Source organism: Choloepus didactylus, chromosome 4 (assembly GCF_015220235.1).
Source record: "Choloepus didactylus isolate mChoDid1 chromosome 4, mChoDid1.pri, whole genome shotgun sequence".
NCBI classification, from domain to species: domain Eukaryota; kingdom Metazoa; phylum Chordata; class Mammalia; order Pilosa; family Megalonychidae; genus Choloepus; species Choloepus didactylus.
Genome location: NC_051310.1, coordinates 54,710,576 through 54,729,942, shown reverse-complemented (window position 1 = coordinate 54,729,942; position 19,367 = coordinate 54,710,576). Strand labels below are relative to the sequence as shown.

Sequence of the window (19,367 nt, the reverse complement as noted above, 5' to 3'; positions counted from 1 at the left end):
ACTGCAATATACCAGAAATGGATTAGCTTTTACAATGGGGATTAACTTAAAATTTACAGTTCTTAGGCCATGAAAATATTCCAATTAAGGCATCAACAGGATGATACCTGTTCTCTGAAGACAGGTTGCTGGCATTCGGGAGACCTCTGTCTCCTGAAAGACACATGCAAACATCTGCTGGTCCTTCTCTCTTGAGTTCTGGTTTCAATGGCTTCCTCTGTGGGCCCTGTCTTAGCTCCTTGGGGCTTTTCTCTCTGGGTGTTTTTTTTGTCTTTTGTTTTGTTTTGTTTTTCTGAGTTCCTGGGCTTTTTCTGTGTCCTTTATCCTCTCATAAAGGACTCCAGTAAAAGGATTAAAACCCACCTTGAATAGGGTAGGTCACATTTCAGATTGAAGTAACCTAACCAAAAGGTCCCACCCACAATAAGTCTGTACCCACAGGAATGGATTAAAATGGACTTTTCTGGGGGTACATAGCAGCTTCAAACCAGCACAATGACATGTTCATGATTTAATAAAATCTCATGATTTCAGGAAATTTTGTGAGTTAAGGAAAAAACAAACAAACAAACAAACAAAAACAACCAAAACCTGAAAACAGAGGAAACAGAACAAGGACAAAAAAGATTTTAATAAAAAAATGTTTTATTATGATTATTTACACCAGTTCCTCGATGAGCACATAAATGTAAACTTTTATTGTTGGCATTATTTCACATATGATTTATACAAATTCTGAGTTAACACTGTCATTTGATTGTACAAGGTAGTGAGAAAATTATATTATATTCACAGAATATACATCCACATGCATTTAAAATGTGTCCCTCTTTAAGCCAATGGTATAGACACTGTCCCATTGGCTCTGCTTCTGCTTCTCAGGTGTACACTGGAGTCGGTGATGTCATCCACATGCTCCTCACTTTTTTTTTCCTTCAGGCTATTGATGAATTTCAGGGTAATTTCATCCCATTCCTCAGGCAATAGCATCAGCAGAAACCCAATGCAGATAATGATGGTAGCAGCCAGGCGGACAACATTGAATATCACCTCCTGCTTCAGGAGATCCACAGCTATGGAAGAAAAACCAAGTCAGTCATAGTCTACGCTGTTTCTAAGTTCATCTGAATACAAACGAGCCAAGTCTGGGTTACTTCTACAGATTTCTAAGTCTTTCTTATTCTTTTAAACAAGTCTTTCCTTTTTCCGTACCATCATTTATTTGCCCCCTCAGTGTGCCTTCCAGTCCTCCTCTATAAATCATACTTATCCTTCAAGGCAATGCTCAAATTCCACATGATCTAACTCTTAATTACCTCTTGACTCTCATCTCTTAATACTTTTCCTCTACACTTGCACCGCTTCACTCTCCTCCATTGGCATCCTATTCTCTTAAGGGGATACTGGAAAATTTTCAAATGAGCCAAGTTTGCTAATGTCTAGGTTTTTGCACATGCATTCTTTCTGTGTATGATGCCCTTCCATCCTCTTATCCCACTCCATCCAGCTAACCCCTGGATTAGCTGGAAGGCTTCTTACTGGAAGCCTCTTTGATGCCTCTCCTATTTGCTTTCAGGATATTCAGTACATACGTCTATCAAAGCATTTCTCTCTACCTTGTAATCACTCAATTCTTTTCATCTTCCTTTCTAGACTGCATGGTTCTAAGGGGAGGGACTGTGCCTCAATGAGGATTTATCACCAACATTAGCACAGTTCCTGGCATATAATTATACCAAGTGCTCAGTACTTATTTACTGAATGAATGAATCAACAGATGAATGAATGAACTTCTTTTACAATGCCACTCCTCCCTGAGGTTCCTTTCCTCTGAATATCTTAAGGCCCTTGGAGTCTGTTTCACTCAATTTGGCTTTTAATAATAAATTACTTTGTAAAGTTCCAAGTTGTTTCATGTATGCTGATCTTGTTTTCTATACTCAGTTGTTAAGTTTCTTAAGGGAACCCTAATGTCATATATTTTTTGAATCCTCTACAGCCTTGATCATCTAGTAAATTCTCAATAAGTATCTGTGGATTTTTCTGGGGGAAAGAAAGATGGTTGCTTGAGGTGTGGGATCATGGGTGGTATAGTCCCCTACTTTCATTACTTGATCCACTGAAAGATTTCTCTTCTTGTCCTTGAAGTGAGTCAAATTGCTTTTTTCTTTATATCTATGCCAGTGGGCCATCTGCTCTGCCCCCAGGAGAAGCTTCCACAGGTCCCCATGGATAGTCTGATGCAGAGCCAGCACCCTGTACATTTCCTACACTTTCATTAGTGACGTTTACTTGAAAGTCCTAAGCTGGGGTGCCTTTTGTCTCCATAGGACTTCCTCTAAAAATACCACAAAATTAGGTTGTCAGGGAGATTACATGAAACCCAAATGATACATTTGGTATTTAATTCTAAAAGCACAACCAAGTAAAAACAGTGTTTGTAGCTGCAAAATTTAAATCTGCTGCATAGTTATTCTGTTGTCTGCCACCTTCATGATATTTAAAAACATCTTCCCAACAAGGGACGTAATTCACAATTGCTAGAAGAAACCACTCAGTGCGTAAAACAAACATGAGCAGGGGACTTATTGTGGTGGCCAGAATCTGTAGAAGGTACATCGTACCAGTACCTGCATTTCCCGGAACGCTGAGCACTGTCCCAATGGAGATCAGGATTGGGTATGTCAGCACCACGCCCACGTTCACCAGGATGTTGAAGGCTGTAAAATAAAGGAGGATAGAGAGGATGAAGGTTGTTGAGATGCAGGGCTCTCGTCTTCTTAATTTAAAAGAATCAATGCCTTTGCTCAATAAGCCTTCTAAAAACTGTAGGCATGTTTGGTCAATTAATCCTCTGATTTTAGAGATGTATGTATGTATATAACTGGCCTGAGTTAACCATATATTTTTCACTCCTCTGCCACCCAGGCTGCCTGATCTCTTGCCAGTTGGCTGCTAAAGGGCATGGCAGCAAATGGAAACAGGTGAAATAATCAATTCACTACACTGCTTATTAGCTCTATAAAGGTAGGTCGGTGCCAGCCAGAGATTGAAAACTGGTGATTGATTGAAGTTTGGGACTTTATCTCTTCATTACTTTACTGCATTATGCCATAGTCTTGGATAAATAAAAGGCTCCACTGTTACTGCCCAAAGGAAGTTCTCTATCCAATGGTTTATTATGTTTTATCCCCTCTTTCTTGAGTTGACCATCATATGGGCAAACAAAGGTGGGTTCAATTTACTGAATTCTGGGAATTTTTTTCATATGCTGATTTGTGCACAGGTAGCCTGAGGACTGGTCCACAAAACAAACTGACAGGATAGCTTCATACCCTTTAATTAATACCTTTAGACCCTTTTAGTTAAATATAAAATTAGCTAAATTAACCAGCTATCCCTTTCAAAAGTTATAAAATTAAGTTTTCAAAAAAGAAGTCACATAAATTATATAGAATTATTTTAATAGATTTTTAATAAATCAGGATTTCATTAGATACAGCATGAACTCTGCTGAACCCTTCAGCTGTTATTTTATTGGCTGAACTGGATGTTTTAGCAGATAGAATGAAAGAACTGGTATTTGAGTAAGAACTGAGCCCTTCCCATTCAGTAAGAACTAGGCAACATCAGTGGAATGTGCTGTTTTTCCTTAGTTCTTTAGATGGAGCACACTCTCTTGTAACACCTAAGGAAAATAATCTAATTCAGTGTGTCATCTGTAGCATGGGGTGGGCATCAAGTATGTCAGGTGAATGGATGAGGTCAATCTGCATTTTGGCTAAGGCAGGGAGATAGCTTGGCCTGAGAGAAGGCACAAGGGAAGGTGAATTTAAGCAAACAAGAAAGCTGTAGTTTTAGGGAGTGTGGGGCAGTTCAGAGTGCATCCTGGTGTTTGTCTCTCCAATCTGTGTCCTAGCCCAGCCCCAACTGATCATATCTGATTCCTATGGAGAAATAAAACTTCGGGAGTGCTGAAGACTGTAAAACATGGGGGGGGGGGGGTGGGGTGGGGATTCCAGTGTATTGGCGGTAGGCCTGGTGGATATGGACAGCACCCAGTGGAGCATGCAGATCATGCCGGCTGGTGGAGAACTAGAGTCCCCCTGCTAGCATAGGTGACACCCAGCCTGAGCAGATTTGCTTAAAAGCATGTATTACACATGTCAAGCAATCCAGGTTGGTGGAGGGCTACTTTGCAGCAATCTGGAGATCACGTGAGCACAGCTGGGGCCAAGAGTCTATTGTGACACCATCTGTTCCCAGTCAGGTCTTATTTGGCCAGGAAATAATCCAAGCACTTTTCATCAGAATGTTTTGGCTTTATGGAAACACTGCCATTGATTTCTACTCAGTTTAACAGAGGTCATGAGAAATGATAACCGTACATTTTTGGCCTTCAAAAATAGAACTCAGGGGACCGAGAATTAAGGATTGCTCCTTCTTTTGGGTGTTCCCTGTCTTGCCCAAGCCCTCCTTTTTAGGGGCCTGAGTTGGGTGGAAAAAAAAACCTAAGGTCCTTGTGGGAATGAAAATAAGGACTTTTTCTTTTTGCCCCAGGAATTGTAGTGCTGCTACTTTCAATTTATATGAAGAAGGTAAAGAAGTTTGGACAAGGTTTGGCAGATGTCTTGCAGGTTGAGCATGGTAGGTAAATGTGGAGCAGGTAGCAGGGGCTGGCCTTGGGTAGTATGAGGAAAGAAGAATGGAGTGAAGATGATCTGATTCTGTGTAAACAGATAACGAGTCATAGGGTTGTTGTTTTTCAACTGCTCGGTGAGAGAAGAGCAGGCTTGTTATTTTTCAGGCTCTTTTCACAAGACATGACAACAGCAATGCAGTTTCAGAGTGGGAGCCTCCTGGTTGCTCAGGTGAAGCAGACAGCCTCCAAATTAAAGGGGACTGAGAGAGAAGACATTAAGAAGACTGCAGCAGACCTTTTCCTGGCTAGGAAAGCAGAACAAAGCCCGGTTCAGGCCTCCATCTTCTCTCACCTGGTGAAGGGTCCTATCTCAAATCCATTCTTCATACTCAGCCAGAGTGAGTTTTTTAAAATGCAGATATAAGCATGTCACCTCTCTGCTTAAGGATTCCTAAGTGGATTTTAAGTCCAACCCCCTTGGGATGACTTTCTAGGTTCTTTGTGATCTGTTTCCTTCTTGAACATCATCTCCTTCCTCCCCAATCCCCCTGTACTTGGTGTTCAGGACATTTTGAACCACTTTGAGTTCCCTGAATGCTCTATCTGCTCTCTCACTTCTGTCTGACACAGTGTGGCACACATGGAAGTACATCATGATGAATGGAAGAGGCTGCTTGAAGACCAGCGGTGAACAGTGTCCTGGGCCTCCAGCTGTACTCCTTAACCCATGTGAAGCACACCAGTTGGATAGCTCTGAGCTAATCAAGCAATAGCCTGAAAAGAACCTTCTAAACAGTCAATATCATTAACCAACTTTAAGTAAGTTTGTGAAATAGAGGGCAGAGCTACCCGAGGGAACAATTCTACTACCATAAACTAACAATTCAAGGAAGGTCAAATGACATAGGAAATGGAAGGTGAAACCCAGGGCCACTTACCTAGCCACAGCCCTGCCATTCCACAGAGACAGCCCCAGGGCAGAGCTGCAAATGATGACCAGTGCTCGACTTTGGTGAAATACAGGATGACTGGGGTGAAGGAGATGAAGATTAAATTGAAGAAACCCAAGGTGGAGACAAAGTGTGCTGCTTCACCAAAGTTGGCACTTCCAAGAAACATCTTAAACAAAACCTGGAATGGGAAAGAAATTCTCTTAGCCACACAGCCGGAGACTTTGCTGGCTCAGAATGCTGCATTCTATTTATCTGTATAGTGAACTAACTGGCTGAAAGTTTATCCTTCATTTCTTCTTACCCTGCCATTGACATGGCACTAGATGGGTTGTTGAATAACAGAATTAAATTTCTCTGTAGCCTTCATATAAAACAGCAAATGCCATAATAATGCCTTCAGTATGGTGTTGAAAACTACTGGGGTACTGTACACCATGCTAAGAGCTGCCATCAGTGTTGGGTATAAGGTGACTGATAAATAAGTGTGTAAACAAGCCCAGAAAACTTGTTTACAATTGAGATGCCATCAATTCTTGCCTTGAAGCCTGGGATTCATTTTATCCTTATTTTTTTTCACCCTTATTTTGACAGATACTGAAAACTAAATTTGACAGGGAGAGCCTGTCATCATGTTGTTAAGAGAAATAATAATGATGCCTTGGATAAGTACTTTTCTTTCTGAGCTTAAAACATTTTCGCAAACATTGTGTTTATTTTCTGGATAAAAAAAAAAAAAGCAGATAAAAATCCAAAACACCCTTTTTTCCTTCTTAATTATAAACTTGTATGAGGAAGATTGGCAAGAAGAGAATGGCCATCCTATGGCCATAGGCTAGGCTCTGGATGGGTGCCAGGTCTATGTTCCATATTTCTTAGCTTCCTAACTACTGACTTCTGTACTAATCCTCTAATGAACAATGTAGAATGGACTGATCTTTTCTGCTTGGAATCATGGTGCATCTTAGCAAATGAATATATTCTGTAACATGGTCGGGAGGATTCTCTGTATAAGGTAGTGTACCTGGTCACATAGCAATTCCAGGTACTGCTTTTAATTTCAACTGAACTTAACATTTTCTCTCTGGAGTGACTTAATCAAGTGAACTTGAGCACATGCTAGTCTTTGGTCACATCAGACATCTCGGTGGAGCCTCGGTTGGAGGGCAGGTTAGACGCTAATGGCTATTGAGTGAACACTTGTCAAGCTTGTCACACAGAATCAATGGGCCAGGAACTGTCAGTATGGAAATAGATGTCATACCCTCGGAGCCGCCGTGTGGGCGAATAATCAGAAGAGACCCCGGAGGGATGCAAAGCACATTTTCAGGCTTTCAGAGAGTATTTTCTCATTGCAACAGCGAGAGAGGTGAAATTGGAACAGCCCTTTGATACATCCAGAAAGGTGGCTCTTAAAAGTGGAGCTTTAGGAAATAACCTTTTAGATCTGCTCTCTTAGTCCTCGCTTCTGAAGTCAGGTGCAATGACTCTGAATGGAATTGTCACTTCTGACAGGGGACACTAGTGGAGAAAGAATGATGAGTACTTAGAGCAGACACAGGGCATCCTTCAGAGAGGAAAAGAGGTGCTTCATTATGGTAATAACATGAACTTCTGTGGAATGCAGTTTAATATATAGGAAACAGTGAGCTCGCAATTGACAGTTTGCTTATTATTTCTAACATCTCTCCGGAGTTAAAGTAATGACCATAGACAGTTAAATTAGAGAAACATAAGAAAATGCCCCAAGTTACCCTGCCAAGGAGAGACCTTTCTCATGCTTCTGCAGTAACCGCTTGATGACTGAAGGGCAGGGGTGTGGCAGAGCTCTGGCTTTGCAGCACTGGCTTTGCCTCTGGCTGGTCTGGAGTCTAAATCTTGACTCTGACTTCCTGGCTGTAGGACCTTAGGCAAATTACCTAATTTTTCAAAGCCTCAACTTCCTCATCTGGAAAGTGGTGCTAAGTACCTATGCCCCATAAACTCGAGTTAATACAGATAAGATCTGATGGCAAGTGCCCAGCACAAAGCAAGTACTAAATAAACGATACTTATTATTTAAATACATCTATACTTTTTTTCTGACCCAGGTTTTTTTTGTACTTCTTTACTTGAGTCTAAGCTATGAATGACAGTTGACTACAAAAGAAAGTGGACAGCATACCTTATATAAAGCAGATGTAGAGGCTGATCCTACCGCAAACGCCACTCCTATGATGGAATCAGAGTGGAAATTATCTGCATACGCCATCATGACGATGCCGGTGATTGCCATTATTGCAGCAACTATCTGTCAAATAGAATGCAAAGAAATAGAAAAAACTGATGCTTCTGTATCCCAGAGCAAGCAATTCAAGACTTCATGAAAGCTGCAAAATACCTCCTCAAACCTAATCGCACTGCAGTTAAAATGCAGGAAGGGTCAATATTAAAAAGAAATCAGAATCCTAATGAGAGGCCCAGGCATAGAATATAAAAGTTGCTCACATTCTAATTAAGGGCTAGTCATTTGTTATTTAATATTTTTGCACAACATTCTAAAGTCTAATGTCAATATTGGTGAAATAAGTTTAACAGGAAATCACTTCTAAACATTTTCATCTATACTATATTCTTTTGCTTCAAATAATTTGGCCTACATTTCAATCATCTCCTTGGATCAATAAGCGTTTTTTAAAATCTCCACATAACCAGGAATTGATTAGGGAGACCGAATATTGGTGCAGCTAAGAGGCAAAACATAGATCAAGGGAAAAAAAGCAAATAACTTCTCATGGTGATTTATACAGGTGCGAGCTGAGTTTGCACTGTCACTTTGAATGTCAAATGGAGGCCAGTTCTTCCTTTTGTTTACATGCAAATTATTTCCATTTTGTTTTGTAAACCACAGAGAGATAATTTCATTTAAGTTTTCTACAGCATTAAGTGCATAAAGTGAAATATTCATAATTCAATTGAAATCATAATGGTTACTGTAAATTGATATAATCCTTGGTACATTCAAAACAAGAATCCACTTCCTTAATGAGATGTTGGTTTGCATCTGTTTCTTTAATCGTCTTGAACTGGTTCTACTGGAAAACATTTCAAAGCTCCGGTAAACAGTAAAACAACAGCCCTGGCATAGACAAAAACATGCCATGTCCTTTAAGATAAGATTTGTGAGAAATTTAAATGTACATAATGATTAATTTTGTAAAGCTTCAGTTCTGAGTATTCCCATGTAAATAATTTCTGTAGATATCTCTTCACATATGTGATCTCAACCCCACCCCCCCTCTGGACATTTATTAGTGCATTGTTTATTATACCAAAATGTAGATCTTTAACATGCACTTGTAGACTCGCTTGAGGCCAGTGCAAAGTAGGCTTATGATGACACATACAATTTAGATGCTGCTAAAGCAATTCTTTTGTTAATGACCACCAAAAGCAAGTGCACGGTTGGTTTCAGAGCAGTTCCACACTAACGCGTCCTTTATGAAAAGCAGCGGGAGTACTTGAGAACAGACACTGACATGTCAGCCATGAAAAACCATTTCATAAAATGTTATCCAGGAAGTTGCTTGGTGGGAGGCATTTCCTTGCTGAGTGAATATCTTATTCTCCAAAGCTGCCAGGTGTGTGTTCTAGTTAGACTATGCCTCAACCTATGGGGAATAGAATTTAATACACACACCATGAGGTGTTAAGGAAATTTTCCAAACAAGAAAAAATAGACCCATAAATAAACATGGTGAGGGGGTTATCTCTATTTGAAAATTCTGTAAGGGTTATCATTTTCTTTGATTTGTGGATTTATAGTTCAGCCAGGGATTTCAAAGAAGTGAAAAGGCATATTAGACACTGATGTTTTCTGATTTGTTTTTGTGTTTAGATAATGTTCATGGATTAAAGTAATTATGTGCACAAATAGATTTCCCTCATAAGACAGAACTTGCAGACAATAAATTTATTTAGTATTTGTTTTCTTTTGGCCAAACATCAATTGTATTTTCTTCATTAAATAAACAGGTGAATGTTTCAAGACAGGCTTAATATATCACTGTTAATCCTAAATGATCTTTAACATGATGTGCTGTTAAAAGTATTCTATAATATCTGTGTAAGCATCTGGGCTTAGGGAGTTGTGGAAACAAACAGCCCAGGGCGGGAAGCAAAAGCAAACCCCAAAACAAAGTCTGGAAAGTGAGGAAGATATAATATGGTTATCCTCAGTATATGACCACCATTGGGAACTTTTCTTTTTCTGAGTCAGCCATTAGTAAAAATATTTAGGCGCAATATTCCTATTATAAGTTTTCTCAAGATAGGAATTGGACATGGCCAAAGATTATATAAATTTTATAGCAATTCAAAATTATAACCATGGTAAACCTCTTAAGGGCTCTATTACATTTTATTTTATACCCTGTGAAAATATTAGCCTGGACCCCTTAAATTGACATTCAATTACAACAGTGTCTCTTTCAATTGCCTTCATGGAGAGAAGCATTTTCACATCAGGGGGCCAGAAAATGCTTTTAGTTAAGTTCTTAAAGAATGAAAGTCTGAATATTTGAGATGTTAGATTCTTTTCCAAGGTATGAGCAACAATTTATAGGTTATATAGTGGGTTCCTGGGGGTGGGGATGATAAGTTAAATTATTTGCCACATTTTTATTTAACTTTCACAAATATCTGATAGAACAAATTCTCTATGGCCATGCTTCAAGTAATTTTCAATATATCCCTTATATTGTAACTATGGGAAGGGTCAGCTAATCTGGAAAATGCAGGAAAATGCTGGGTGGAAGGCCTGTTTGGAGTGGTCGTTTGGTTGATCCCAGAGTGGCTCTGTGTGGCACCCTTGGCTGAATTGCAGAGAGTAAATACTCTTCAATTTTCCATAGAACAAATAACCCAAGCACAGATCCAAGTTACATGCATTTTCAGAATCAATCTGTCATCAAATAAGGATTAATAGTCTGTTGTCCTCAACAGAAAAGCACAAAGCTACGCTACTCAGGTTCGAGGCATTGAAAATGTGTCTGCATGAAGCCAGGCATGCAGTAAATATTTTGTCAAAATGTCAAAGGTGCTCATCCACATGGTGACAACCAGCAAAATTCTTCTGGGACAAATTAGCCTCCATATGAGGAACTCTTCTGGAAATGTACCATCTAGTGATTCTTCCTGCTTGGCTTTGGTAAAACATGGCCCTCCTCACAACCAGCCTCTTAACCAACCAAGGGTTTCTAAATAAGTTGGAGAACCCACCACTACCATCATCTGCATCTTGTTCAGGTGAGACTATTAATAACCATAGTGAACATAAAACAGTCAACACCTCCATTTTTAACTTTCTAAACCTCTCGATCCTCTCATGTTGTGGTGTGCCCACATAGGTGAACACCCTGAAGAAGAGAGTTTGATTAACCCATTTGAGTTGAGCAGCACTGCCTCCTAAGCCAGCTATCTCCCTCAGTTCTCTCCCTCTGCATCAACTTTCAGGGCCAATCAGAGGGGGCCATGAGGCCATTTGACCCTGTTGCTAAAGCCCAAAAAGGGTTTTAAATGTAGACATTTGGTGATCTCACTGTGCTAAATACCACCTGTGACTCTGCACGAAAGCTAGGTTTCTTTCATTTCTCAAATAATTAGTTTGTTTGCACAGGTAAAGACTAGAGGAAGCATCTGGTTCTTGGCTGTTTTTATTTTCTTACATCTTCATTTTTTTTTTGGCTCAGGCCCCCAAAAACTACAAGGGTCCAGGCCTTGTCTGATCTCCATGAAATTTTACCAGCCCCATCTCATTCACTGTGTTCCTCATTCACAGATGCTTTCCAGAATTATTATTCATATAACATAATAGCTTTTTTTAGGGTCCAGGGCACTGAGATGAACTTTCAGTTGCTTCTCTTTCTATAATGTTCCTTCAAAGATTTTAAAGTTCTAAATGAGTGATCAGAGCCCAAAGTTATTTTCTTACTTTGCCTTGAGGTGAATTCTGTTTCCTGAAGCTGAATGGAGCATGGAGGGGCTTCATTGACCCTCAACGGGCCCTTGAATCTCAAAGCCTACAGCAGCCCCTAAAATAGAGGGCCTTAATGTTACACTACTGGCAGTGGCTGTACTCAGATTCAAGACTATAGAAGTCAGCTGTTGAGATTGGGACACACATTAATGACTTGGTCAATGATCACCCTTATTCTCTCTTAGTGTATTTATGAGGGTAGAGTCCACTTTCAAGGAAGCTTTTAAGGTTCCATGAAAAATATCTATCTCATTTACTTAGATTTCTTGAAGTTGAACAAGAATGGAAGTGTAACAAATGAAAGAGGTATAGCAGTCAATAGCGGTACAGAGGCTGTGTGTGTTAGGGGGAGAAAGGTGGGTCCCTAGGACAGTGTCCAGTCTAAGGAGTGCACAGCCTCGAACCAAGACTTCTCCTCCACCATATCTATTTTTATATGAATAAATCCATTTGAAAGAGAGACGTGGTTGGAAAAGAGAGAAATCCAAGACAGAAAGACTGAAGGATGTGCATGGAAAGTGGAGTAGACCAACTAACTGCACTTTGTTGAAGGGGTTATGGATTCCTTGTGGGCAAACAATCTTGAAGCCATCATAACTCAGTTTTCTTCTCCCTTGGCTGTATTCATAAGTCATTGCTCTGCCAAGAGGGGAGTGAGAGATGAGTCCCACTGCCCATCCTCCACTCCCTTCCCCATGAAGGTTCTGGATAGAGGAATCATTCTGCACTGTTCATAAAGGAACAGTTGCTGCATAAATATTAACTGAAGGCAAGAGGAAAGCAAAAGGTTATCTTGAATCTTATCTTAAGTTGTAATATTAGCACAAATCAGTAACAGCTCAGCTTTAATGTCCTGTTGTAGAGAGCCCTGGAGCCCAGGCTGAATTCAAAGAAGTGAAGTTTTAGCAATGAAAGATTCGGTTTAACTGGCATACATCCAATCAGTCCTTGGTGGATCTCAGAAATTCTCCCAAACAGCCATAGTTTGGGAAGAGAATTGTATAGAGGCCCAAATGTAGTAGGAAAATATGTGTATACCCAACTGAAGGGACACAAATTCTTTTCCTAAATCTTCTAAGAAATGTGGGGTCTGCTGAACCCTTCACTGCCCACCAATTTTTTCCATATGTATAAAGCAATTTAAAAATGAAAAAAATTCAATTAACAATACAAAAAAATAAGGGAGGTCATCAGATTCAAGAAAAAGGTTTTTAACTTTCTAGTCTGCCTTCTAATTTTCATTGGAGTGAAATAGACACCAGAGACAGAAAGGAAAACTCCCAGTGAGTGGCTCATTTTCTTTGGGGAAAACCCCCTTCCATTAAGCCCCTTCCATTAAGGTGGCTCCTATGGTTTGCATGAATTTGAGATCTCTAGCTAAACAAGACAGGAACTCAGAGATGGGAAAGCACCCATCGGCAAAAGTGCAAGAGCTGCATGATCACTTCTCAACATTTTTTCAGTTTCTTAAAAATCAAAATCTTTTAAAGAAGTTTACTAATTTCCATAGGATGATCATTAATCAGCTGCAAGTAACTGCTCATGAAAGAGCTTTTTAACTAACATATCAAAGTTTATCGGCAAATTGGTGGAAACGATTTCAAAATAGAACACTAAAGGTATAACAGAACACCTTTCTGTTTGTAATTAAACTGATATTCCAAGGAAACAAAATATTAACACGTTATTAAAAGTGGATAATGAGTTTTTATGTGAGCATTACTAATTCTGTCCAACTGGAGTTCCAGATAAATCATATTTACTGATAACATAATTTAAAGCATCCTTCATTCTCATGATATTATTCTGACATGAAAGAATAGAAGTAGTCAAGGCCATATCTTTTTATCTTAAATATGATTATTCTTGGGGCCAAGCAAAGGAGAGTTATAATCCACCAACCATACATTATTTCTAAACAACTGAAGCTTTAGCAGGAGTCAGAAATATAAATTTTAATCTGACTACTGAAAGCGACACTTTAACCATTTTTTTTTTAAAGAGTGGTTTCATGGGTGGCATCTGGAGGGGCTGCATTTTAGATTATTTGTAGATGTAGGCAATCAATAAGAGCTGCATTTATGCTGTCAGTACTCTATTTGCTCTCCTTTGATTTCTCAAATGACCTAATTATACATGCTCTCATTATATCTCAGGAGGAAAAGAATTGCTGATATTGTCAAAAGACAAAATGCTGAAGATACTTTGGTGCTTCTCATATTCCATGGACTGATTATAGGCATCGTTAAAATTACACTTTGACATCTTTCTGGAACATGGCATTAAACACTTCCTAATATTTCATAGTGAGAAATGAAACACTTCCTGTCATTTAAAGAGAAAAACATCTGACTTCTACCAGCATGACTGGCTGACACTAACGCATACTATTTTGCCATCTATGATGTCTTAATTTGCATATGTTTATTAACAAGTTCTTATTGGCTACTTAACATTTCCTCCATCAGGTCTTGTTACTTACAGATGCAGTCTTAGCTTCCTGAGGCTGCTGTAACAAATTACCACTAACTTGGTGGCTTAAAACAAGAGAAATTTATTCTTTTACAGGCCTGGAAAATAGAAGTTCAAAATCCTGCAGGGCTGTGCTCCCTCCTGTGGCTTTAGGGGAGAATCTGTTCCTGGCCTCTTCCAGCTTCTGGTGGCTGCCCTGGCATCTCAGGGCTTGTGGTGGCGTCACTCTGATCTCTTCCATCGTAGTCGCCTTGCCTCCTCTTCTTCTATGTGACTCTCCTCTCTGTGTCTCTTAGCAGGACACTTGTTATTGGATTTAGGACACACACAGATATCCCTCATCTCAAGACCCTTAACTTGCATACATCTGCAAAGACCTGTTTTCCAAATGAGGTAACATTCACATTCTACAGGTTAGGATGTAAACATATCTTTTGGGGGTGGGGGGTGGGGCACTATTCAACCTACTACAGATGCCAAATTTAAAACGCAATGAGTAGCCTCTAGGAACATTTCCTAAATCTGTGATTTAAATGTTACACACCTGTGTTTTCCCCCTGAAAGACCTCAAATAAACATTGTGCTTCTTTTGATGTGACCTCTTGCATCAGTGAAGACCTATGGTTGAACACATTCATTCACTCTAACACATTTTCTCACTGGTAAATCTAATAGTGACTGTACTGATTTACTTTTGGTACTTAGATGCCATTGAAAGATTGGAAAAGACCCCAGATCTCCTCTCTTTTCCCTCTTTGGCCAAGACCCTTCAAGTACTCATGGATAGTCCATGGTGGTGGCAGATAGTGAAGAGAACTATCTCATAAGCATGCATTCATTTGTTATATCCTCAACTATCTACTGCCCCCTACTTTGTGCTCTATGCTATTCTGGGTGTTGGAAATAGAACCAGGGCTGGCTTCATTGGCATACGGCCTATGCCATCACACAGTCCTCCATACTTGGAAAGGTCCTGCACTTGGTTTAATGTTCTGCTGTCACCATCTTGAAATGTAGAACCCTACGTTTTCATTTTGCACTGAGTCCTATGTATTATGTAGTCATCCCAAATAGAGGTGAACACTACAGGGAAGGTCCCTGCTCTCAAGGACTTGGCAGGGTCCCTTTTGGTGAAAGCCAGCACCAGTGTTCCAGGTATTAATATATGATGTTGAGTCCTCTGGGTGTCAAATCTAAGATTTGCTAGTGGAGAATGTGTTATCACATTTAGGTATTCTCTAGCGGTATCTTGAACTAATTCACAGAGTTTCTCATCTTGTCTTCTAGCTTTCTATATCCTGTTCGTGCCTTGTTTTCTAAACAGCATCCCCCAAGGTACAATTAAAATTTGCTAACCTGGCTACAAAAGAAAAATCTTTCAGAGTTAATGAGAGTTAATGGCCATCATGAACTCTCCCTCTAATGTAGATATTAATTTGTACATTGAGGGGGGTGGTGGTCAAGGACTCTGGAATCATACCAACAAGATAATGTTCCAAATCCTATCTTGGACATCTTTTTCAGAGAACAATAAGTTGTGTGATGTTTATTTTCTAGGAAAAGGATTGGCCTCAACATTTTTATCATAATGGCATTCCCAAATGTAGAAGCCAGACTATATGAATGAGATCTGGTTCCTTAAATCTGCATAGCTTTCAAGCAATCTATTTCTACCACAGAGCAATCATACTAAAAAAAAAAAAAATTTTTTTTTAAATCCATGTTATTCCTGAAAGGAATAAACTCAGAACTGAAGTGGTTGGTGGAAGTTTAATGCAGTTCAATTAAGGATTTGTACCCAAAAGTACAGGTTGTTGCTTTTAGTTCCTGAAAGTACAAGTTGTTGCTTTTAGTTCCATCTAGATGAGTCACACTAGATAAACAGCTACCTTTAAAAGCATTGCGCCATTACCAGTGACTTTAATTACTGTTTGGTAATCTTAGCTACTTACACCAATATTAATTAAATCCATCTCTGGTAGAAAAAAAAAAAAAAAACATGAGGGGGTTGTCCCAACATATGTTGATTGAAAAAGCAAATCATAATCTTTACTGTGACTAATTTTCTCAGACCTTCTTTCCTGAGGACAAAAGGAGTTGAGCACATCACTAATTCTAAAAATTAATTCTAAAAAAAGAGCTTATTTTCTCTGTTTTAGTGCCTCCTGTTGATGCCAGCTGACTCCCCAGTGGAACAACCCCTTTATCCTTTCATGATGTTGTAACTGCCTGGGCTTCCTAATGCATCTTCAAAGTTCAATTTGTACTCAGAACCAATGGGGAAAGTTTTACAGAAACTCCATGAAACGAAGCCACTCTCCTGACGCCAAGAATTTATGACTAAGAGAGGCACAGCACATTGAATCAAGTGTGCCATTACCCTCACTCCCATGAATCTGTCTTTCAGCACAATCCATGACAGCAAGAAGACAAAGGCTTTGTTACAACAGAACAGAGCAGAGACATCCGTGGCCGTCAGCTTCTTTAAAGCCAGTAAATACAGGTAATTGGTCAAAGTCCACAGAATAGAAAAGGGAGCAGTTCTTTTAAGAAAGAGCTTCAATGTCAGACCATCTTCACCAAAAATCCGACTGCATTCCCTAAGAAAGAAAAAAAGGTTAATATTCAGGTACAATCTGTGAAACATCTTATCTTTCCTAACTCTCGATAGTGATTTTTCAGGCAAAAGCACAAATATTTAAGACCCATCCTTTGTATCTGGAGCATACTGAAGCTGGTTCTGCAGCTACAAGCCACAGCGTGTGCACAGGTTTACTTGGGAAAGAGCACATATCTCCCCACACACAGAGCTAGGCCCCTCCTGCCTAGACATTCTCTCAAAATGCCAAGGCAGCCATTCTGCTGTTTCTGAACATTCCCAGGGAAACCCAGAGAAATTCAGAAACAGGTAGTTGCTGAAACCAGTAAACTATTGGGAAAGAGAGGAGATTCTTCCCAGTAGGCCAATGCAAGAGGGTCAAGAAGGCAGCTGCCGTGCGTTTAGAATCCTACTGCACAAGGACCCTCGTATTGCATGTGAAGCCACACGCATCTTGGGATTTTATTATTCCTAAAACACTTTGTCTCCTTCTAAAGTATCTTTCAAATTGACTAATTTCCTTTTTCCAGAAAAATAAGACAGCCTCTGCAATAACCCCCAAATGGTTAAAACGAAATATAAAACTCAGGTTTTCTTCACATATAAACATTTGGCTGTTTCCGAGGAAAAGTCTGAATTTAGACAGAAATAGTCACTTCAGTTAAATTTTTGATATTTTTTATTTCTATTTCGATTATTTAATCAAATGACCATTTAAATAAAATGATACATAAAAATAAACAAAGATGCAGGCAATAATGGAAGTAATATAGTAATATGCCTGTAAGACTATGGACAGAAAACAGACTTAACAGTGGGAGAAGGTAGCTATACTTTTTTTCTCTGTTGTTCATGAACATTCATGCATTTATTGGCCAACTACCATGTGCCAGACCTTGTATTTTCAAGAGTAGTAAAAATATCTTGTCAAAAGCAACAAATTATTAATATTTACACATTTACAATGTTTTTAAGAATATATCTTTACATGGCTTTACAGAGTACTGGGTTCTTTTCCAGCTGTTTCCTGAAGAGAAATAACCTGCCTCAAAGTATTGCAAACCAAAGTAATCTTTAGCCAATGTTTGCCTCACATGTATGAATGAACTCACCATCCAGGACGACCACGTGGAGTGGGACAGTGATTAAATGGTGAGGATCTCAGTATAGGGCCATGGGCTTAAATAGAAAGTCTCAGTAAACTTTGCTTTCAGGCAGCCAAGATTGCTGGCAGTTGTGGATCTGTGATTCCAGGCAGGGTAAAAATGCATATTGCACACATAGAAAGTTGTGTAGTGGTTTTACTTTCATGTGGGACACAACCAAAATCAAAGTATTTAAGTAAAATGAAAACATGGTTTACCAGAGGTAATCTTTGACTTGAAAGAGACAAAACTTAAATGAAGAGATTAAATAACCTAAAGGCAAAGACTTTTGTCAAGTAAACAGAAATCACGTGTGTTCACCACTCAGGAAATGAATGACCTCTTTAAAGCCCCACAGCCATTGGGGTATTCTGAAGTCTACATACAGAACAAGCATCAGTTTTCAGCATCCTGGACATGAGATTTAAATTCTGTACTTATGAAGGGAACATTGTGCGAGAAAGCTGGAGTTGAGGGTTGTAAGTTTATCCTGACATCTACAACTGCTAAATGCCATTTTAAATACACAAAACCCACATCTGATTAAAGGATTTCTTTTTCCCATTACTAGACGTAGCCAGTGATGGTTCTCCTTTCCCAGGACCCACCATCATGCCGGGTTGAGCGCTCTTGAGCAAAGACTCTGGATGCACAAGAGGGGCCCCTCTGAGCCCACGGAAAGACCAACAGATGCATGTGGACAGACAGAGAGCACAGGCCAGAGGCGGGGAAACCGTGATCCCTGCAGTGACGGTTCTGGCTCATTGGGTGCCCCAGGGGTCACTCCCTCATTGTTCCTCTTTCTTTTTCCTTCTCTTGCTGCCAACCTTTTCCCCCTTTGTTATATCCTTGCAGGAAATAAAAAGGGCTCTCCATTCAAATGCCAGATTATCTGTGTAAAACTTCATGCATTTAAGTATTAAGTTTTAGGAAATGTGAAAACTCAAAAAAAAAAAAAAAGAAAAAGAAAAAGCATTTTTTGGAAAAGAAGATAACACTGGGCTTATCCTTGGGATGATGAGATCAGAATTTCTGGACAAGAGACATTGACAGGTGACAAAAGTTGGAATGATGCTTAGAAGTTGAGGGACACTAACAATTGTAATTACACTCACCATTGTACTCGCAGTTACTGGTTAAACCATTTCTGTATGTCAGATAGTGTCTAAAGCACCTTTCATAGGTGCCTAATGCAGGAAAAAAAATTATCTCATGTTTTTTAGAGTTTTTTTTCCCTTAAAAAGTCATCATTTTTAACACTATGGAATACGTGTTTTTATTCCTAATTTTGAAATTCACTTGAGGCAATTGAATTCTCCTTGTAGCATATAAATAAAATGATTGAATTATCAAAACCTACTTCCAAATGGATAACCCTTATCATTTAGATTTGATACTTTATTAAAAATTCTTTTGATGTTAGTGATAAAAAAACTGGAAATGCTTTCATAATTCTTCAAGAAAAAAGAAAATAGCCAGAGGGTCTGGCACTATGGCACAAATTCTGTTTCCCAGTCTTACACTCTCATTTCCCCCTTGTTAT

At 39.3% G+C, this 19,367-nt stretch overlaps 1 protein-coding gene across 1 annotated transcript in view; it reads right to left on the bottom strand.

Annotated features, from left to right (window-relative positions):
• Positions 1-713: 713 nt before the first annotated feature.
• The window catches only part of SLC35F4 (solute carrier family 35 member F4), a 99,766-nt gene continuing 81,112 nt past the window's right edge, over positions 714-19,367 (bottom strand). The window contains exons 5-9 of the mRNA XM_037835041.1: positions 16,461-16,680; positions 7,757-7,882; positions 5,581-5,773; positions 2,631-2,720; positions 714-1,073 (exon numbers count right to left, since the gene is read on the bottom strand). Coding sequence (XP_037690969.1) covers positions 832-1,073; positions 2,631-2,720; positions 5,581-5,773; positions 7,757-7,882; positions 16,461-16,680 — 871 coding nt within the window. The 3' untranslated portion in view covers positions 714-831. The remainder of the gene's footprint in view (positions 1,074-2,630; positions 2,721-5,580; positions 5,774-7,756; positions 7,883-16,460; positions 16,681-19,367) is intronic.